The sequence below is a fragment of the Lithobates pipiens genome, unplaced genomic scaffold, assembly GCF_037356315.1.
Source record: "Lithobates pipiens isolate NorthernLeopardFrog02 unplaced genomic scaffold, aLitPip1_a1.2 Scaffold_25, whole genome shotgun sequence".
Taxonomy (NCBI): Eukaryota; Metazoa; Chordata; class Amphibia; order Anura; family Ranidae; genus Lithobates; species Lithobates pipiens.
This window is the reverse complement of record NW_027507787.1, coordinates 227,333,256-227,356,398: the sequence shown is the minus strand read 5'-3', so window position 1 is coordinate 227,356,398 and position 23,143 is coordinate 227,333,256. Positions and strand designations below refer to the sequence as shown.

Sequence of the window (23,143 nt, the reverse complement as noted above, 5' to 3'; positions counted from 1 at the left end):
CTCAGTTGAAGGACACTTCATGGATCCATGTTCATACAGTATCGCCGGACCGGCTGAGAGATACTGGTACTATATGATGGTTCTTTAAATTTACCTACATTCCTACAGTGTTCTACATACAAGTCTGTGGCAGAGACTTTGCTTTATTTAACACCTTACCGGCTGCTAGGCCTAGTAAGAGGAGGTCTATCCGGTGGTTGTGAGAATCCAGCTGTGAAACGGTAATTCTCTGGATTTATTCTTTAACCCTTTCATGACTAAGCCTATTTTTGGAATTTGGTGTTTACAAGTTAAAATCCATATTTTCTACTAGAAAATTACTTGGAACCCCCAAACATTATATATATTTTTTTAACAGAGACTCTACAGAATAAAACGGCGATTTTTGCAATGTTTTATGTCACACGGTATTTGCGCAGCAGTGTTTTAAATGCAACTTTTTGGGAAAAGGGACACTTTCATGAATTAAAAAAAACAAAACAGTAAAATTATCCCATTTTTTTTGCATAATGTGAAAGATAATGTTACGCCGAGTAAATAGATACCAAACATGTCACACTTTATAATTGCACGCACTTGTGGATTGACGACAAAGTACGGTACCTAAAAATCTCAATAGGCGACACTTTAAACATTTTTTACGGTTACCAGGTTAGCGTTACAGAGGAGGTCTAGTGCTAGAATTATTTCTCTCGCTCTGACGATCGCGGCAATACCTCACATGTGTGATTTGAACACCGTTTACATACGCGGGTGCGACTTCCGTATGCGTTTTCTTTGCTTTGCGAGCTCGCGGGGACGGCGGGCGCTTTAAAAAATTTTTTTTTATTTTTTTATTTATTTTAAAATGACTAAATTGTTTAAAATAAAATAAAAAATGTGATCACTTTTATTGCTGTCACAAGGAATGTAAACATCCCTTGTGACAGTAATAGGCGGTGACAGGTACTCTTTATGGAGGGATCGGGGGTCTAAAAGACCCCCCACCCCTCCTTTACACTTCAGTGTATTCAGATCGCCGAAAACGGCGATTCTGAATACCGGATATTTTTTAAAAACCGGCGCCATTGGCAGCCCAGTAAACGGGAAGTGACGTCATGACGTCGCTTCCGTGTTTACTATGAGGAGACTGGAACGAAGCCGATTACGGCTTCGTTCCAGTTCCTCCCCAGCGGCCGGAGGCAGCGCAGAAGGAATCGGTGCTCCCGATCGAGCGGGAGCACCGGTAACAGCGGCGGGAGGCGGCGGGAGGGGGGGACGTCCCCTCCCGCTCCTCCGGCATAACAGCCGAGCGGCTTTTAGCCGCATCGGTTGTTATGGCTGGATAGCCAATCGCCCGCTGATCAAAACGGTACCGGGATGATGCCTGCAGGTGCGGGCATCATCCCGGTATACCCCCCGGAAGCCGAGTACGCAGAAGTGCGTACGCTCGGCGGGAAGGGGTTAAGAAACTTTCTATTTTTGTACTCCAAAAGTACCTGAACTTACTTCCTAACCCTCTACTCTACATTAAGAGACTGTGTTATCTTGTAAATAAATAACCCAAAAGAAGATCCAGTGTCAGTTTCTGCTTTTCTTTGGGCCATCTACCACAGGAACCCCTAGAGGGAGGCAAGGTCAAGAAGGTAACGGTAAGCCCAATAAAACCAGCAGCTCCTTCGGGGGTCAGTGCTACATGTGATTGACAAAAAGAACCTCCCCTTGCTGCCGGCATCTGGACATTACACCGTTTTTGCTAGCGCTGCAGGCTGTGATGTGCGGCCAGAAGGCAGCAGCTCACCCCTCCAACACTGTGGGGTTGATCTATGGCTTGGTGTGGACTGTTCGCTGGCGCATTCCCCTGTGGGTGCCATCCATGCTTTGCCACTGGTATCCATCTAGCCATTGGTCCCTTCTATGGGCCGTGTGCTAACATTGCGGCATCAACCTGGAGGCGCCACTGGGGTGAGCTGCTGGCTCCTTCTCCTCCAGTGGGGCACTCGCTCCTGCCTGTTCCGTCTCCGTGACGGCCTTCTATGTGGGCCACGCATGTGCGGATGGATGCCGGTGCACGCGCGTCCTGTACACAGCCGGGTCAGGTGATGCGGAAGTCCCCACCGCACACCTTATTGAGACGCACATAAAAAGCACTGTGTGTTAGCCCCACTCTATGGCAAAATCTCCATCCGTGAACCTCCTTACCCGGACGATCCCAATCTTACCTTGATTGTGGTACGTACCTCTCTTTGCTTATCTAGCGCTATTTGCTGATTGAACTGGATGTTTTGACTGACTTGCCTGGGACATTCCTGTTTTCACAGGCGGTCTACTATGTACCCCCTTCTTTGATGCCTGCTTTGCTCTAGATCCCAGGTTGGTTTACAAATAACCCTGGCATATTCAGCCCTTTCCACATGGATAACTATTATACGGTCTTACCAATGCCGTTACCCTTACTATCTTGGGCCATTCTCTAGGTGAGAGCTTATATGTATATAGCTACCACTATTTATCAGGCCCCACCCTCTATACAATTTAACTTGTATTATTTCCTAGGTGACAACATACCATCACCAAAGCACAATATAAGACCACACTTGAAGGCTAGCCACCTACTATAAACTATTTCCAACTTCCAAATACTTTGCATGTGAAGCGGATGAATTTGTTCTTGCTTGCCTTGTATACACGCTCAGTTTATACTTTTTCCTCCCTCCCTTATTGGGTTATATGGTGTGGGTATAACATACCCCTCTTTCTGTGGGGTTTTACTTTCAGTAAACTAACACCCACATGCTCTCTATAGGATATCTTATCTCTACTTTAAACTATGTGGTGCGCCCCCACATCCGACCTGTTGTGCACATTGCATGGGGTGTTTGTTCGGCCTGCATGCTTAGGTGGTCTTTGGTGTCACTCACATATCTTGACAAGCTGATTCTTAAATGTACTGTAATGTATGTAATATATTGTTTGTTTTCTTTTCATTAAAATTCAATAATGGTCTGTCTCTTTTTAGAAATCATACTAGCTCCTGAAGAAGCAATCTTCACGAAACATGTAGAGCTAAATAATTTTGCTACAATCTAGTATGGTCATACACGTTCTTTGTGACGTGTGTTGACACCCTCTGACCACTATAGGAGAGTTTTTAGTTGCCACTGTAGTCACACTGCAGTTTTTAGCATGTTGTTTTCTTTCTTTTGTTTTTTAATGATACTATGTATTAATTTGCTAATAAAATTATTTTTTATTTTCATATAATTTGTGCCTACAAATTCCATTCTTTTCACTTTCAACATTTGAACAACTAAACGTTCATGACGCGGCACTATGCTAATACAAGCACCCACAGTCCATCCTGTGCTGGAGCTTTTTGATAACTCTTAGATTTAACCCTAAACTATGTAGAGGGCTTTTTACTGTAAGAGCGGTAAGGATGTGGAATTCCCTTTCACAGGTGGTGGTCTCAGTGGGGAGCATCTATAGTTTCAAGAAACTATTAGATAAGCACCTGAATGACCACAATATACCGGGATATACAATGTAATACTGGCATATTATCACATAGGTTGGACTTGATGGACTTGTGTCTTTTTTCAACCTCACCTACTATGTGACTATGTAATATGGAATCAAAGGTCATGTTTTTAGCCAGTTTCTTGCATATATTTTAAGTGCGGTAAGGCTCTCCAGATGTCGCTGCAACCAATAATGTGTGTACATAGCATAAGGTAACAATTGTAAAATCGGCATTACAAATGTATTCTACCCTTTATATTACCTGAATAAAACTAAAAGAACTATGAGAATGAATTATCATGATACTAACCCGTACAAGAAGTGGCTTAATAATTGTATCAGAGCTGCCTTGTGTGGGGACAATAGGTATTTCATTCTGACACAGTTCCAATGAGTTAACAGCTTCTGTCCTCACTGTGATATTTGCTTCTCCTGGAAAGAAAGAAACATGCTAAATTAATGAAATGATAGATATTAAGATAACCCAGCTAGGTGTACCTAAATCCTAAGTTTAGGTCAAATAAAAAAATTTAAAAAATAGCACAAGCAATGGTAATTGCTGAGTTATAGAAAAAGTTGATCCATGGAAAATCCGATTGCCTCTCGGGGGATCAGGAAGGTTTTTTTTACCCTGCTGTAGCAAATTGGATTATGCTTTGCTGTGGTTTTCCGCCTTCATCTGGATTCACTTGTGGGTGCAGGATTGTGTATATGGGATTTTATTTTACTTTTTCTTTTTTTTCTTTTGGTTGAACTGGATGGATGACTAACTATGTAACTATGTAATTACATTTAATGCAATGTTTTTGTGTGCTGGTGCCAGCCCATACCTCACAGCCACAATCTTCCAGTGTTGCAGGGGTTAATACAAGCTAGGGAACCTGTCATAGGTAATAAAAAATATATAGTGTGTATCTAACACAGGGTGGTTCTGTGGATACACTGCAAAATAAAAAAATTCTAAATGCCATGTCCTTTCAATAACTTGAAATAAAACAAGGGGAAAAGAAGACGAAGAAGGAAAAAACACAAAAAACCTCAAAAAAATGGTTGGTTGTGTTGGACTTTTTAGTCATACTACTGTGATTGAATATATAGCATAAAAAAATAATAAAGAAAAAATTATATATATATTGAGCGTAAAAAAATATATTTATTTAAAAAAAAAATAATAATTATAAAACACATCGAGTACTGTTTTTATATAACCTGTCTATCTTCATCCAATTTTACATCATATCCGTATCTATTTCCATCAGATATATATACCCGGAAGGTAAGCAAATGTACATCAATACTTAGTATACAGAGAAGAAGGAGGTACAGTGGACAGGGTATTAATTACAGAACCGATCTTAGATATTCTCTGGCGCTCTACATGTTTTGCGTTATTACCAACGCTTCCTCAGGAGCTTTATCAATTCTTTTTCTTAATGGGAAAAAGAACACCCAAAAAGCAGTGCAAGAGGACAGAAATAACACATAAGGAAAGATTTCTCTAGGCAGATAGGGCGATTTTCACATCGACATCACACTTTTATATGTATAGGAGCCTGCGATTAGCATAGAGGCTTCAAATATTTGTAGTGTAAAACATAGCGGACGATGATTTTGCACCATAATCTCTTAGGCTAGAGTGGCCAGTTTCTCAGTTCCTTTAGCCTTACCAATGGAACGGGGAGTAGATAGATTTATCTCGATGGTTAAAAGTTTAAAGGTTTAAGGGAGGGGGACCATCTAGCCCCTCCAGTGCCTTCCTCCAGTCGGGAAATTGAACCGCTGTATGCTTTTTGGGTTTTCTTTTTCCCATTAAGAAAAAAAATTGATAAAGCTCCTGAGGAAGCGTTGGTAATAACGCGAAACATGTAGAGCGCCAGAGTATATCTAAGATCGGTTCTGTAATTAATACCCTGTCCACTGTACCCCCTTCTTCTCTGTATACTAAGTATTGATGTACATTTGTTTACCTTCCAGGTATATATATCTGATGGAAATAGATACGGATATGATGTAAAATTTTATGAAGATAAACAGGTTATATAAAAACAGTACTCGATGTGTTTTCTAATTCTTTTTTTTTTTTAAATAAATATATTTTTTTTATGCTCAATATATATATAATTTTTTCTTTATTATTTTTTATGCTATATATTCAATCACAGTAGTATGCTTAAAAAGTCCAACACAACCAACTATTTTTTTGAGGTTTTTTGCGTTTTTTCCTTCTTTGTCTTTTTTTCCCCTTTTTGTCCCCCTGGGGCCTCAAGCAACATAACCTGCAGAGTTCAGATGACTGTAACCAACATGTCATAGGTGCTCACCAAGAGTGCTTACTATGTCTGTGCTTTCTGCCCCCCCCCCCCCCCCCCCATCCCTTCCTTCATTTATAAAAGCTGTACTAAAGCTTCCATAAATGAAAAACAATCTATGAAAGGAGAATAAGCAGATGAACAAAAGATCCATCACCTCCATTCATATAGGGTTTTTCACTCATGGAAGAAAAAGTACAGCTTCTATGAATGGGAGAGGGGGGCAGAGAGATTGGGCATAGGAAACATTCTTGATGAGTGACTGTGACAGGTCCTATTAACCCCCATGCAGCACCTGAAGAGTACAGCTGCAGGATATGGTGGGAGCAGAGGACTTCAGATTTCAACTATGACAGCCAGAACAAGGGACACTTTGTATTAAATGTAAACATGGTCCCTTGTGCTGATTTAAAGAAAAATGACCCAAACTTAGACTTTAACTGGGGCCTCAAGCAACATAACCTGCAGAGTTCAGATGACTGTAACCAAATGACAGGGCTATAGCCAAATAAAGAGAATAAAGAGTATTTGAAGTTAGACATTTGGAAGCTGCCATTGCTGACTTGTTTAAGTACAGGCTCCCAGGTTGTTTATTATGTACTAGGTCACTGACATGGATCAAGCTTGTGGAATGAGGAGTTCAGACTATTGAGACTTAATTCCATACTTGTTTCAAGTCAGTAACTGACCAGGAAGTAAAACCAAGGTCATCATGACAACCCCGGAGTCTGCTCCTCTAAAAAAACAGAGGTCAGCAGTGGGAGCTCCACTCATAGCTAAAGGAGTATCATTTATTTTAAATCCTTCTCAAAGAAGTTGGGTAATGCATTGAGTATTTCTCACTGGACACACGACTCACCCAGCCTAGATGCTTTCAGTTTCCAGTGGAACGTTTTGCTTTCATCGGCACTTAGACAGCTGCTGTACTGACAGTCAGCACATGGTTCCTCATCCAATTCTAAGGAAGGTAACAGGGTGGTTTGTACCTGCCAACAGAGAAATACATCTTTATACTTAGTTGTGAAGTTAGGAGAGCATTAAAATTGCATTATACAGGTACAGAGCATATTAAAACAAAAATTGGGATTTGTGGTGCAGTAATTGTGATGTATTTAAACAATTTAGTTCAGTGATTAATTGTATTTGGTTTAAATGATATATTATACTTTTATTCATTGCCCCTTTTCTTACTGAATGATCTCACCAATGCAAACAAAGGGTTAGTGTAAGGGTTAATCCTGTGTCTAGGGTGGTCCCTTTAACCACTTGCCGACCAGCGCACGGCGATGTATGTCGACAGAATGGCACGGGCAGGCAAATGGGCGTACATGTATGTCCCTTTAAATTTGCCGCCCTGCCATCGGTAGCACGCTGCCGGCGGCGCACTCCCGCGCTGGTCGGGACCCCGTGAGTCTGGTCGCGGGACCCGCGGACTCGATAGCCGCGGGCATCCCCGCGATCGTCTCACGGAGCGGCCGAATGAAGAAATGCCGTTGTAAACAACATTTCTCCATTCTGCCTAGCAACTAGTGACGCTGATCTCTGCTCCATGTGATTGGAGCAGAGATCAGTGTTCACTAAATGAAAGCCCAACCCCCCCACAGTTAGTAACACACCCCTAGGAACACTTAACCCCTACACTGCCACCCACTGGTTAACCCCTTCACTGCCAGTGTCATTTACACAGGAATCACTGCATTTATATAGCAGTGATTACTGTATAAATGACAATGGTCCCAAAAATGTGTCAAAAATGTCCGATGGGTCCCCCACAATGTCGCAGTCACAATAAAAATTGCTGATCGCCGCCATTACTAGGAAAAAAAATAATTATAAAAAATTATTAATAAAAATGCTATAAAACTATCCCTATTTTGTAAACGCTATAACTTTTGCGCAAACCAATCAATAATTGCTTATTGCGATTTTTTTTTTACCAAAAATATGTAGAAGAATACATATCGGCCTAAACTGAGGGAAAAAAATGTTTTTTTATATATTTTTGGGGGATATTTATTATAACAAAAAGTAAAAAATAATGCGTTTTTTTTCAAAATTGTCGCTCTATTTTTGTTTATAGAGCAAAAAATAAAAACTGCAGGGGTGATCAAATACCACCAAAAGAAAGCTGTATTTGTGGGAAAAAAAGGACGTCAATTGTGTTTGGGAGCCATGTCGCACGACCGCGCAATGTTCAGTTAAAGCGACGCAGTGCCGAATCGCAAAAAGTGGTCTGGTCTTTGACCAGCAAAATGGTCCGGTCTGAAAGTGGTTAACCTCTCAGACCTCAGATCGATGTATGCTGCAATTTCAGATATATCTGGAGCCAAGTCCCAGAGAACAAAAATAACACGCACTCAATATGTTCTGGGAACTGACTGTATTTGATTCGTCAGGACTCAGGAGGCGTCTCTTATAGCAAATTGCAAGTCACACAGAATATTCATAATAAAACATGTGCAGTATATATTAATTTCATATGCAGTTACAACTGGTTAAGACAAGTAGCTTCTGAATGTGAGAGAATGTGAAAACTTAGATAAGGAGCATGTGAAACAGTTCTTTTGAAAAAACTCATTCTGGTACGGATTTCTGAAAAGCTAAAGAGGTATTCACACTGTACATATTGTAAAATGGAAGCTGGTGAATATAGGATGGCTGAAACAAAACAAGATGGGTGCTTAGCATAACCTTTCAACCCCCTCTTAAAGTCATACATATGACTTTCTACAGCCTCCTGAAATCTACGGTTCTTTCTACATTTGTTATATTCATTTAAATAAAGCTGCAGATATTGTGTATACAGTATGCATGTGAAGGTTGGTCTGGTGTAGTACTTTTGCTAATACAAAGCAAAATAAGTTTGAAAATCAGATAGCCTATCAATGTTAGCAATAGTACTATGATTACTACGTCCTTTAACCATGAAAACATTTCACCTAAACCCAAATTAGAAAAGGGGTTCCATCCATAATTAAATATGTCCCTTGCTTGTTTCATTAATTTATTTACTTGTGTTCGGTGGTGATTTCCAGGCTGGTATTGTGAATCCATGTACAACATTCATAATCTTGGGTCATTTCACATAAATCTGTTAGAGCTGCCCTGCTTTCAACAGCTAATTCGTGTAACTCTAGTTGTCTTCTAATTTCTTTGAGCTTGACATTGAGTAGTTCTATATCTTGGAAGTTTTTTTTTCCATAACATCATTTATTAGACTAGTGTAGTTATTTAATTTGTCCATCATGGTTATGCCCCATCCTGTCCAGGATGGAAACTATACCCATGCCTTCTCTCTTATATTTATAAGTTAACCTATGTAGTGGACTTGAACTAACTTGTATGTGATTTTCCTGAGTCTGGCCTAGGGCTGACATGACTGGTACCAACTGTGCTAAATAACACCATCCTTTCACTCCTGCGGGGATCCACAGGTAACAAATTTTACCACAGCATATGCATGTATTGTTTCCCAATGAAAAACTTCTTAGAAAACTACGTTGGGACTCAGTTCCAGCCTCAAGAGCAGCACTAACAAGTCTATCCACAAGTATCCCAGAGGTTGTATTCCTGTATGTAGTAAGTTTATTAATGGTGTTGTTAAAGGATTGATTTTTGTAACTACACAACTGACCTGTATATGTAAAATTACTAGTGCAGATGGGAAATGTACGCACTGTTAAATACTGACTTGGAACACATACCTACTCCTTTGGATGTATTGCCTAACTGAAGGTTCATGTGTCCTTCCTAAAGTGTAAAACATAATACTCTGATTGCGGTACCCTTTTGAGACATTCTTAATACTTAAGACTAGAGTATTTTTCAATAATGACTTGAGGTTTAGAGGGACAGCTAAAAGTCGGATCTTAGCAGTTTCTGGGTGTAACTTACTACAAATCCAGCATTTTTCATATCCTGACTTTCTAGTGTAGCGGGGTCTCTTTAAGAACTATAAAACTACTGTTCCCAGAACCCCGCTGGTTCCCAGGATGCTTTGAGTTATGCCCCAGAGACTTATGGGGGAGGAAATATAAGGAGGGGGAGAGGCCTAGTTCGCTCTCTTTGGACACCCCCCTCTCTCCTAGCAAGAGGAGGTCTGTGCTGAACTGCTGAAAGCACAAGGCCTGAAGCCTGGGCCTTGTGCTCTTTTCCAAAGAGCTCTCTGCCAGCTTAGTTGCACCTGAGAGACATTTTCTCATCTTTGCTGCAGTACACCAGAAGGATTGAAGACTGGGAGGTCGGTGGATTCCTGTTCCTAGACGAAAAGGCAGAGAAACCGGACTTGGACTTGTCCGAGTGGTGAGAGCTGTTTAAAGACAGATGCTTTATCTTTATTATACGTTTGGATTACAAAGTTGTTCTTCAAGTGCACCACCGAAAGATTGCTAGCGAATATTGTTTTACTGGACTTCCATTTAGATCAGTCAGGCCTGACTGCATAGGTAGACAGTGCTGGGTGTTTACCCATGTGGGGAAGTAGCTGAAAAAGGGCAGCGCTAGAGTTGCATAGCAATACTTTATTATGCTGATTACTCTGTTTATCTTTATTACTGGTTACTGCAGGGACCTGATTATGTGTTGCAATCCAAATGTTTGATTCATGTTATTCCTTTTATAAAAACAATAAGTAAAGTCAGTTATATACTTTCAAGGATTGTCTATGAGCTTGAGTTATCCACCCACGCACACACACATATTTAGAGTATAAGTGATTTAATGTGTATTGCTAGATACTAACTGTGCCAAAGTGGGTAGTGCAGATTGCCGGGGAGTTGGCGGAGCTGTGCTCAGGACCCAAACCAAACTTGCGGCCCTCTTAAGTGAGGGTATCGCTATACTAGCATAAGCATGTTTAAATTTTAACAGTAACATTTTTCCAAAAAAACACGTTTCTTTGATCAGTTCATTAGAGACATCTCTTTTACTGTGATTTCTGAGATGAAAGTCAGTATGGTTGGTGTGTATTTCGCTTTCAGCACATATGAGTTTCAAGGCTCCTAAGTCATCAGGGTGATAGATACAGTTAGTTATTATCTACACTGGGACAAAGATCAGAAGTAGAAACATCACTAGAAGGCACAAGGTCTTCCCAGAAGTCTGTGGTGAAATGAGTGACGTCACTGTCCTTTATTTCTATGCTTGTCTTTTGAGGATTTAAAACACATGCTTTGTCTCTTTTCAGCCTTTCTTCAATTCCTGGGCTTTGATCAACCTTCTTTAACCTGCGGGCATGTATCCAGGTAGGACTTTCCTCGTTAAGGATGGCGGTCCTGGTGACTAGAAATGTGCATTCGTTTTCGTCCAAATGCATTTTCGTCCACATTTCACGTATTTTAGTTATCGTTTTAACAAACGATAACGAACGCGCAGAATCCAAAAACTGAAAGATCTGACATAAACAAGTGCTTTATTTTCATTTTCGTTGTGACAACGGTTTGATATAGATAGGAGATTCGACATGACGCTAACAATAGCGATCTGTGTCCATCGAACCTGTAGTCGAATGTGCCTAACCTTAGCTCTATTAGTTCAAGATTATTCTACATAGAGTGAAAAGATTTGACAGAGAGAAAAGATTCAACATTATAGAGACAATAGCAAAAAAGGTCGAATGTGCCTAACCTAACTCTATTATTCCAAGATTATTCGACATAGAGAGAAAAGATTCGACATGAAGATTCGACAAAGCAGTCGGCATGAGCAGACATTTATGGTCAAATGCTCCGCCCATAGGCTATAAAAGAATTCTAATGTTGGTTGACTAGTAATAATAATTAATAAATATAATTATTACTAGTGTCATACAACATTAGAATTCTACTTGAGCTTGTAGGCAGAACATGAGCTTTCCATGACAGATTCAACCTTAATTATTTTGGATTTTCGGAATAATGCATTTTTTAATGAAACAAAATGAATAAAAACGAATTTCGGGAGTAACTAAATAAATTTATTTTTCAGACGAAAACAAAATTCCAAAACAAAATATTTCAGTGTGCACATGTCTACTAGTGATCACCGACCTGGAACGGTACCTGTGAAGAAGAAGGAGAGGTACAAGCTGCTCTTCTTTCAACAATTTTGAGAGTTTCAATCAGTTTTTTTACATATTCCTCCTGTATCTGTTCCAAATCACCTTCCTCCACCATCAAAGGATGATTGGCCCAAGGTGTGAGGAATGGCCTACCCTTGAGTACCTCAAAGGGGGAATAACCTGTCACACTATGAGGGGTCATTCTGATTTCAGCTAATACAGCTGGGAGAACTTTTCTCCATTTGCCAAAATTCCCACCTGTAGCTCTCCTTATCCTGTCTTTAATTGTTCTATTCATTCTTTCTACAATCCATGAACTCTGTGGATGGTAGGGGAGGTGAAATTTCTATTTTTAGTACTTTTACAAGATCTTGGCAGATTTAAACTGTGAAAGCTGGGCCATTGTCTGAATTTATTTGTAATGGACATCCCCACCTAGGAATAATTTCCTGTGTGAGGATCTTCACCACAGTCTATGCGTTTTCATTGTTAGTGACAAAGATTTCTGGCCAGCATGACATCATGTCCACTATGACCAAAAGGTATTGTTGTTTCTTTTCTTCTTTGGGCATAAGTGTAAAGTCTGTAAATAAATCTGTAAATGGGTAAATGGCGTAGTTGGGTACACATCTCCGTACAAAAGCTTTGACTAGATTAGGTAGTCCTGCAATGAAAAAAATCTGCATCTCTGAGTTCACATGTGGCCTGCCAGCCCTTGTGACCCAGTCCATGGTATTGTGCAATGAACAGGGGGGCACTAGCAACAGGAATACACGGTTTCCCCTCAGCAGATTAATCCTGTTTTAGGATTATTTTGCACCATTCCATCACAGTTCCATTGTGCGATATCATCAGGGGTGGCACAAGCCTGCAGTTTTCCGTGAGCCAATGTGTCTCTTTCAGGGAACATGGCTGAGGTGTTAGCATGGGCATTTGAATGTCTGCCTTTTGTGTAGATGCAGTTTCTTTGGCTATTTTGTCAGCTAGTGCATTCCCTTTGGCTATATCAGTCATGTATGTGTCTTACAGTGCATGATAGCTACTTTTGAAGGCAACTGAATTGCATCTAGTAATGCTGTGACTAGGTCAGAGTGTGAGATGCTCTTTCCATCTGCTGCCACATATCCTCTGCGAAGCCATTACACCGCTGCAAGAGCCATAAAAAAAAACTGTTTGTGCAGTAGGGATTGGTACTGAAAGCATATCTGCTCTAGGTGAAGTGTCCTGATATATTGATTGTGTACAGTCATGAGGTGGTGGTAAGTCATCCTGTTCTCCTTTAAGACCTAATAAGGCATTCAAAATTGTGGTGTCATGACTCAAGGTAAATGGTGTTGCCATCTCCACAACCATTGCAAATAAGCCAGTGCTCTGAGACATGCAGGCATGCCTTGCACCCGTACTGGAACCACCTTTGAAAAAAAAGCTACAGGGCGCAGTCTCCCACCATGTTCCTGGGCGAGTACTCCCGCCATTTTCCTACAATTTTCCCTGACAAACAAGTGAAACATTTTGCCATATTCAGGGAGGCTGAGGCTCAGGCTGGTAACCATTGCACATTTCAACATGGCAAAAGCATTTAACATTTCATCAGACCATTTTACATTATCAGACATTTCAAACAGGGTTGCTTGTCTATATATCTGTATATTATCATAGAAAGAACATTCAGGTATCCATTGGAGGCAGTAAGCAATCATTCCAAGAAAGGTGAGCATGTCTTTCTTGGTAAGTGGGCGGGGCAGACCCACTAGAGTGGCAGCTCTTTTGTGACTGACTAACTCCCAGAGACAGCACAAATCCTAGGTACTCAACCTCCTGTTTACACCATTGTAAATTTTTCTTAGACACTTTGTGACCATATACATGTAACCATTTCAATAAGGATAGGCTATCAGCTCGGCAGTCCTCCTCTGAGGAACTAAAAATCAAAACATCATCATCAAGGGTGGCTTGGAGTACTATAGAATAGACCACAGGTGAGTCTATGTAACCCTGGGGCATTCTACACTAGTGATGGACGAACGTTTCGCCCGGCGGTCGTTTCGCGGCGAATTTCCGACATTCGCGGTCCGCACGTTCGAACGCCTTTTTCCGTCGTTCGCCGCGGCGGACTTACGTGTTTAATGTATACAAGAACTTTAACCTTTGGTGACACGTTTATCATGTGATACAGGACAGCCAATTGAGACATGACAGCACATGGACACTTGGACATTCCCCCTAACCTATAAATACACCCGATCCGGTGGCCATTTTACATTCTTTCTTCTGTTACGATAGGGACAGGTTCCTGTGTGGAGTAGGGAGAGATAAACCACTAGCTATTTGGTACACAAAAGTTCTTTTCAGGACTGGTATAGGTGTTAGGTGTTGATAGGTTTGCTGTGCTGCTGATTCTTGCAGCAGCCTGAGTGTCTTTTGTTAGTTTAGAGAAAGGGAAAGGACGGTGTATGCTACAGGGACAGCCAGATTAGTCTTTCATCATCATCATCATCATCATCATCATTAGCTGTTACTATCAAGGTCCACAAAAGAGCTGTTCCAGTAACCACTAATCGTTCTCTTTTTTTGCCAATTTGTATAGGGACAGGAAGGAAGCAGTGTTGTCAGGCAGTGAGGGTAATTTTAAAGACTTGCTGTTATTATTAGTTCCACAAAGGTTCTTTTCAGGACTGGTATCAGTGGTACAGTAATAGGCTTGTACATGTATAATATTCTTTCTTCCAAATATAGAAAGGATATTATACTTGACTGCTGCCCTTCTGCTGCAGTCTGCTAAACATTCACAACTCACTTGTTCCACAAAAGTTCTTATAAGGACTGGTAACTTGGTATAGGGTGCTACGGTACATAGGCTTGAGTGCGGTACAGTCTGCTGTTCTGTAAGGACCGCTATCGGTCCACAATAGATAGGGTTGACGTGCACCACTGCTGACCGCTGCCCTATACTGCAGCAGTCCTTCAGCGGTATAGGGACTGACGTACAGTCTGCTCACTTCCTTGACCCAAAAAAGCACACCGTACTATATGCCCCTACCCTCCTCTTTGAAGAGGTTGAGCGGTGTCATATTTCTACTGGGGCTGCTTATGATATCCCTGTGCTGTGCTGACTTCCTCCTGGGGGTTCTTATTATGAAGGGATCACACTATCCCTGTGCTGTGCTGACTTCCTCCTGGGGGTTCTTATTATGAGGGGATCACACCATCCCTGTGCTGTGCTGACTTCCTCCTGGGGCTGCTTACGGTGCTGCTGTCAGTGCTGTATGTCACGGTGCTGCTGTCAGCGCTGTATGTCACGGTGCTGCTGTCAGCGCTGTATGTCACGGTGCTGCTGTCAGCGCTGTATGTCACGGTGCTGCTGTCAGCGCTGTATGTCACGGTGCTGCTGTCAGCGCTGTATGTCACGGTGCTGCTGTCAGCGCTGTATGTCACGGTGCTGCTGTCAGCGCTGTATGTCACGGTGCTGCTGTCAGCGCTGTATGTCACGGTGCTGCTGTCAGCGCTGTATGTCACGGTGCTGCTGTCAGTGCTCTGTATTACGGTGCTGCTGTCAGATGCCTCTATCACGGTGCATGTGTCATTCCAGTATGTCACGCTGCTGGTGATCATCTCCTGCACCCTCTTCTTTGCCTACCCTGGTCCCTGACCTTCCCTCTCCTCCATTGCCTTCATTAGCTCCATAGTCCTGAATTGTTAGAACAATTTCCCAAATAAAATAAAAATGCTTGTAGTTATCGATCCCAAATTCACCTCATACATGTATTATGTCATTGTCCAGATGGTGGGACTACGTTTTACCCCCTAATAATTACCACGTGGCCGCAAATTCGACATGAAGGTTTGCAAAGTTCGCCTCCCATTGAAGTCAATGGGGCCCGCGGCGAACGTTCGGTTTCGCGAACGTTTGGGTCCGTTCGCATTTCGCTTTCGCGAAACGTCCCGTCGGAAGTTCGTCCATCACTATTCTACACCAGGTAAACTGGCGAATGTGTTGGTCAATCGACACAGTAAAAGCAAAGAGTGGCCATGTCTCCTTGTCTACAGGGACAGAGAAAAAAGCATTTTTTAAAACAATCACAGTAAAACATTTGGCTGTTGCTGGAATGGAGGACAGGAGTGATGGGACATCAGGTACAATGGGTGCTATTGGGACTATGGGGTCATTTATGGCCCTCAAGTCCTGTACAAACCTGAAGGAGGGCTTCTTTACAGGGTTAACAGGTGTGTTGTAGGGAGAAATAATTTCTTCCAGGATCCCATCCTGCAGAAACTTTTTCACCATTGGCACTATGCCATCCATCTTTTCCTTAGGCTTGGTTCACACAGGGGCGACTTGTCCAGGCGACTTCGCCGCCTGACAAGTCACGCCCCGTTCTGTACTACGGAACCGTTCTAATAGGAGCGACTCAAGTCGCTCCGACTTAGAAAAAATGTTCCTGTACTACTTTTGCGCGACTTCGGGCGACTTGCATTGACTTCTATACAGAAGTCGTTTTGCAAGTCGCCGCTGAGGTCGCAGCAGGTCGCGGTGCTGCAAGTCGTGCCGCCTACTGTGTGAACCGAGCCTTAGAGAGTGGATATTTATCTTTCTTACAATGTGTTTTCTGAAGGAACACAATTTTCGGTTTAGCTTTAGTAAGTTCCCTGAGTACTGCTGTCCTTTTTTCAGGGACGTTCAGACCCTTAGTATTGTGTAAAATTAATGTGGGATGTTTGCCTAGTTCTGAGTAGGCCATATTGGGAAAGGAGGGGAGAGGGGAAAGCGGAAGGAGTAAAAAAAAAAAGGAAAGGGGGGGGGGGAATAGTGAAAGGATAGAGAGTATAAATAGAGAGAGTAGCAGAGAAGAGTTAAGTCAAAATGCCTATATTTGTGACTTAACTCAGTCTAATACTATTGGCACGATGGTCTGCAGATCCAAAGCTTATAGTGTTACTGTTATCTATTATCCCACTAGTAGGGGGTCTGAAGAACTTTGTGGGGCAGTGGGAGAGGTGCTATGCACGAAAGTGTTCTTAAGTATGTTAGTTTACTTTTGTCGAACAACTATCGTACATGATAGTCTAAAGGTTGTTAAATGGAGTTATTGGAGCTATTGTGGGAGGCTCCATAGCTCCACATTTAGTTATGGTTAGGTTCCATAGCTGGGAGCCAGCATGGACACGAAAGCAAAACAGAAAACGGTCTAATACAGACGTGAAATCTCATGGAGAATGGGCAGTTGGTCTACCTTGTTGGAAACAGGAGTAAGGACCTAAAATCAACATGAGGCAGATTAGGAATAGAGAAAACAGATATCTAAACTGAACAAACCCCTGAGATGCAACATCATAGTAAGGGATAACAATTCGTTGTACCTCAAACCTTGTATTGAGTACTACCTGTGAGACAGAGTAAAATCTCATAACCGTAAAAAAAATGAGCAACATAAGTCAGAAATAGAATAACAAAAAAGGAGGGCAGGGGAAAGGGACGGAGGAAAGGAATGGCAAGGGGGGAGGGTGGCCGCGGGTCTCTGTCCAGGTAGGTAAATAAAACCTAAGCAAAGGTTGAGGATGAGGTTAGGTTAGTTGCCCAGGAGACCATCCAAAAAGAGAAACCACACAGATTGTAGTGTAGGGGAACACTACCAAGGTTAGTAAACTTTTATGAATAGAGCCATAAATTATAGATAAAAAGCCTCAGGTGGCACCTTCATCTCTTGATTCTCTGGAGCCTGGAAGGGACAGAGAGCTGGTCGTGGTTATTATGCTTCTGGTACTTGCCTCTCTAATATGGAGTGCTGGTAGGAGAAGTGTTTGGAGACCTTGTCGATCCGCCCATGGGTACAGGTAGCTTAAAGTCCTGATGCCATTCCGGGAGATCCACGAGTGGGATTTGCAGATTGTCGCAAAAATCCTGAATATCCTGCTGCAGTCTCAGTATATGCTGTTTGCAGGGGTCAAGTCCTGGGGAAAAAAGTGTGGGAACTCCCACACAAGATCCACTCCCCCACCAAAAAAAAAAAAAATACGCTCATATGCACGAACGCTTTAAAAGTGGTATTTTTCATCCAATTTTCGTATTGTGTGTATGAAGCTTAACTATTAGTACATAAAAAAAAAACAATCCTCAATAAACATAAATACGGTAATTCTCTGAATAATCAGCATTCATTCAATTGTGCTTCCATGCAAATGGGAACATCATGTTCTGATCTTTGTTGGGGAATTTTATTTTGTATATAGAGTGTTTATGTGGTGAGTTTACACTTTTCATTGAACAAAGTTTGGATAACACAGGGTTAAACGGAAAGGTTATAAATGAAGTGCACATTATCTGGACAGAATGCTTAGGGAGATAGTGATGTGTTCCTGCTTAGGAGATGTATGTTAGCTTGGAGGGCTGCAAACTCTGCAGGGCTCCAACACACACTCGCTGCTATTCCAACCCTTCACATATTTCCACATAAACTTCCCTCCTGGCATTAAACTTTGCCAGGTATTGTGCTCAGCTTATCACCCCAAACTGATGTTCTTCCCTCAGCTCACCTCTCTACCTGCATGTCCTGTGAGCAGAATAGCTGATCTACCTGTCAGTTAGACCTAGACCTGATATACCCCTCAGCTAGCTGTGATTGACAGGTAGATCGAAGAGGAAGCTGTCATGGGGTCCCCTACTGGCAATGCCTGAATGGTCAGGTGTGCGGCACTTACTATTGCGAGCTATGTCGGTGGCTGCTTGTGTAGCACCTGCCACACAGCTCGCATACTTCAAAGTCTTGCAGGACATGGCTGCTAACGGGAACTGAGTTCCTGTTGTGGAAAAAGTACATGTACTCCATTCCCAAGAGTTTCCCCGCAGGACTTGAGCCCTGGCTGTTTGCCATTTGCTGTAACTTGCAAAGCAAATGGGAATTTCCATCTGTAGGAGAGGTTGTGATCTTTTAAGACCACCAACAAAGGACGTAAGGCTCTACTGTTATTTAGCATTATAGGAGAGAGGTCTTGGAAGAGTTTGAGAGGGCTGCTATTAAAGTCAATTAGGTCATTTTGTCTGGCTTTATTCAGAATTTCCTCCTTAAGGGGGAAACTGGCTAAGCAGCAGATGATGTCACGTGGGGGGCACTATCAGGGCCCCTAGGTCTAAGGGCTCTGTGTGCTCTTTCAAAGTGAATGGGAATGTCAGTGTCCCTTTCCAGCGGGCTATTACATTTTTTTTGTAATGCTGGTTGCAGTTGTTCCTGTGAGACACTTTCGGGGAGACCTCTGAGTCTAATATTGTAATATTGTTCCTTCTTCCTCTGTTGTCTAAGTCTTCTAAGTGATATTTATAAGATGATTTGAGTGTGTTTCAGAGATCGATTCTAATCTACTGATGGCCTTGTCCCTTTTCCTCCCTGCCCTCTCCTATGATGCCATATTCCCAGACATCTGCTTGAGCTCTGCTTTAAGCTCAGTTATGGCCGAGGTTACTGAGTTTTCGATGTCGTTGGCAATCTCAGTCATGACCGCCAGTGTTAGGGGAGAGTCTGTGGGAGGAGGATCTCTTACCCACTCATCTGAGGCCGCTGTGGATCCGTCATTGCTGTCCTCCTCGTGTCAGGATGCCGCCATCTTGCCTTCCAGGCTGAGCTGTCGGGACGCCGATCTGAGGGAGAATAACTCCGAGATGTAGCGGGTATTGGCTTCCGCAATCTGTTTATTCTTTGCCTGAGGTGTTCCCCTGTTCGTTCTGCCCATTGCTCGAGTCTAAATACCGCTGTGCTACGATGTGGAGCTGCGGAGGACCAGGAGCTCCCTTAGAAATCTGCCATCCACGCCGCTCATCAGGCCACGCCCCCAGGACAGTTTTTAACTATGCGATTTATGTCTTCAATCTCTGTAACTTTCTTTAATAGACTGTCACCTACGGGCATGAAGGGCAGCTGCTGAGTTGCAGCGGCTTCTTCTTTCTCTTTCCGCTGTATCCTTTGAGCTCTAGTCTTGGTTTGTTTTCCTGATGGGCTTATTATGTTAGTTATACCAGATCTGTCAGTAAAACTAGTAATATGGGATCCTCTCGTTGCTTCATTATCCTTACCTTCCTCAACATCCGACTCTTCCTCTGTATCTCTTACTGTGGATGAAACTACGGCTGTTCTGTCTGCCTGTTGCTGTGGTTGTTGTGGAGGTGGTGCCTGTGGTCTTTGGGGAACAGGAGTTGGAGGATTAGAGTTAGGGTTGTTGGTTTGTGAAACATGGTAACCTGCTAGCAAATCTAAGTCCTCAGGACTCAGACTTGGGTATAAATCTTTCAGGGCAGTGGGAGTTGTATTAGCATTATAGGGCGGGGGCAGGGTGATGGCGAACCTTTCATGGTTTAGAGATTTCTCCAACTCATGTTTCTTCTCCAAAGCTGGATCTTTATCATGTATTTTGGGAGGTTTAATCCTCTTATTTGTCCCATCATACCAAAAGGGAGCATATGTCAACCATTTTTCCCCTCCCTTTCGCATATAGTCCTTGTCCCATTGGGGATCCGGACCATAATATGGGCATGCGTCTCTGTCATTTAGACAGAGGCCTTTTATCATGTCCATATGAAAGGGGTCACTTGCGCCATCCCCGGGAAAGGGACTACAACTGCCTAGACCTTCTGTCCATCCTGCCATATGATCCACCCAAGGGTTAACGAGGTAGTAATCTGTCCCAAATATTCTTTGTTCTCCAGCTGCTGAATGTGCGAGAATGTGAAAACTTAGATAAGGAGCGTGTGAAACAGTTCTTTTGAAAAAACTCACGCTGCTACAGATTTCTGAAAAGCTAAAGAGGTATTCAAACTGTACATACTGTAAAATGGAAGCTGGTGAATATAGGATGGCTGAAACAAAACAAGTTGGATGCTTAGCATAACCTTTCAGTTAGTAGCCCCAACAGTGCTCTGGACAGGACCTAAAACTAGCAAATCACTGAAACTGAAGTCATTGGCATCATCACGTGTGTTTTTACATCCTCTTACCAAACACCATTACTGACCATCAATGTGTCCAGAAGTAAATGTTATAAATGTTCTTACCTTCATAGTTTGCTTCAGGTAGTTAAACACTGTGGCTTTGAGAGTGAAAGATTCTCCTCTCACTACAGAATACGGGAGGGTGAGATCATCAAAGAACGGCTGGAAGACCCGAAGAGAGGCAGGAGGAGAAAGGCCAAATCCACTGGGACCCAAACATACGGCCCCGGCATTCCAGTCTGTGATGGTGTCTGGAGCCTTGTGGTGGAATTCAGCTCTGCCAGAATCCCTGAATAGAAAAAGAATAAAAAATGAAATGATGCTGTTTAAATTGAAGAGTGAGCACTAAAACTTATTTTTAAATTCTGGTGGGCATCCTTCTGTGTCTTACATCATTGCATACGTCAGTGATAAATTTCTTTCCTATTCAACCAAACATTGGGGGTTATTTACTAAAACTGAATGGTGCAAAATCTGGTGCAGCTCTGCATAGAAACCTTCCAGGTTTTATTGTCAAAACTTAATTGAACAAGCTGAAGTTAGAAGCTGATTGGCTGCCATGTACAGCTGCACCAGATTCTGCGTGCACCAGTTTTAGTACATCTCCCCCATTCTTCCTCTTATTCTACCGAACATCCAACCAACACGCAATCCCTGAAACATGCTATGTCATTGGTGCTCAACCTGTGGCCCTTCAGTTGTTGTGGAACTACACGTGCCTTGAGGCACTGCAAGCCATTGACAATTACAAGCATAACTCCCAAAGGCAGAGTCATGATGGGACTTGTAGTTCTGTAAAAGCTGGAGGGCCACAGGTTGAGCACCCATGCTCTATGTAATATTAAATAGAATTACAATGCTGTGAAAAAGTATTTGCCCCCTTTCTTATTTTTTACGTTTGTTGCATATTTGTCACACTTATGCCACGTACACATGACCGAATTGTCCGCCAGACCACATTACGTTGGACAATTCGAACGTGTGTGGGCTCCAGCGGACTTCTTCATTGTAAAGTCCGGCGGACTTAGAACGTAGTTTTGACTCAAAATTTGTCCGTTGGACTTGGCTTTCAGCGGACAATCCGTTTGTCAGTGTGCTAGTCCAGCGGACTAAGAATGACGCATGCTCAGAAGCAAGTACGAGAAGGAAGCTATTGGATACTGGCTATTGATCTTCCTTTTTCTAGTCCCATCGTACACGCTGTACATCATCGCGTTAGAAATCTCTGGACTTTCAGAGTGTCCGTGTGTGGCCAAGTCCGTTCGTTAGAAAGTCCGGCGGATTGTTTGCTGGATTGCTTGCCGGATTAAGTCTGCCGGACAATTTGATCATGTGTACGTGGCATTAACCCCCCTGACGGTATTCCCGAGTCTGGCTCGGGGTGGAATTTTCATACCAAAAGCGGTATCCCCGAGCCAGACTCGGGATTGCATCGCTGGATCCAGGAGGAGGATTACTTACCTTCTCCCTCGGATCCAGCGTTGTCTCCCCGCTGTACGAGCGAGCCGTGTCTCGCTCGATGCATTACACCGCCGATCTCCGTGCCCTGCGAGCGTTGCGACGCACGGGCACGGAGATCGGCGCCAAATTCAAAAAGTGAAACAAACAGTAAACATACAGTATAATGTAATCTTACAGATTACATTGCTGTATGTAAATATTTCACATCCCCGTTGTCCCTAGTGGTCTGCCCAGTGTCCTGCATGCAGTTTTATATAATAAAAACTGTTCTTTATGCCAGGAAACTGGAGATTGTCCATAGCAACCAAAACTGTCACTGTACATCAAAAATGATTTTAGACCAGCTAGAAAACAGCGATAATAAATTAGAATCACTCGCAGAATTGAGTGATCGCGATTTGTGGGGAGATCCGTCATCAAATACTGAAAAGTAATGACAGTGACAATTCTGCAACTGAGCAAATTTCAGTGTTTTTGATTTGATTACATTATTGAATAATTTTTATTATTGTTATATTATTATTTGGTACAATTATTTATAATTATTTATTATATTATAATTTATGATTAAATTTTTCAAACTTTATTATACCCGGGATGTCTGCTAGACTCTGGTTTGGACAGATTTAAGAGAGTTATTCCTAAGAATTGCAGGACTACAATATAAAACGCCAAATTTTCATGTAAAATAATGGTACCGCTTTTAGCACCTAAAATCCGAAATAATCGTACCGCCAGGGAGGTTAAATGACTCAGATCATCAATCATTGTATTATTACACAAAGATAACCTGAGTAAATACAAAATGCAGTTTTTAAATGATGGTTTCATTTATTAAGGCAAAAAAGCTCTCCAACCCTG

At 42.3% G+C, this 23,143-nt stretch overlaps 1 protein-coding gene across 1 annotated transcript in view; it reads right to left on the bottom strand.

Moving 5' to 3' along the window:
* The window catches only part of LOC143930931 (alpha-2-macroglobulin-like protein 1), a 281,168-nt gene that overhangs the window by 126,676 nt on the left and 131,349 nt on the right, over positions 1–23,143 (bottom strand). Inside the window, exons 19-21 of the mRNA XM_077455621.1 lie at positions 20,885–21,110; positions 6,670–6,796; positions 3,812–3,933 (exon numbers count right to left, since the gene is read on the bottom strand). Of these exons, the coding sequence (XP_077311747.1) occupies positions 3,812–3,933; positions 6,670–6,796; positions 20,885–21,110 (475 nt within the window). The remainder of the gene's footprint in view (positions 1–3,811; positions 3,934–6,669; positions 6,797–20,884; positions 21,111–23,143) is intronic.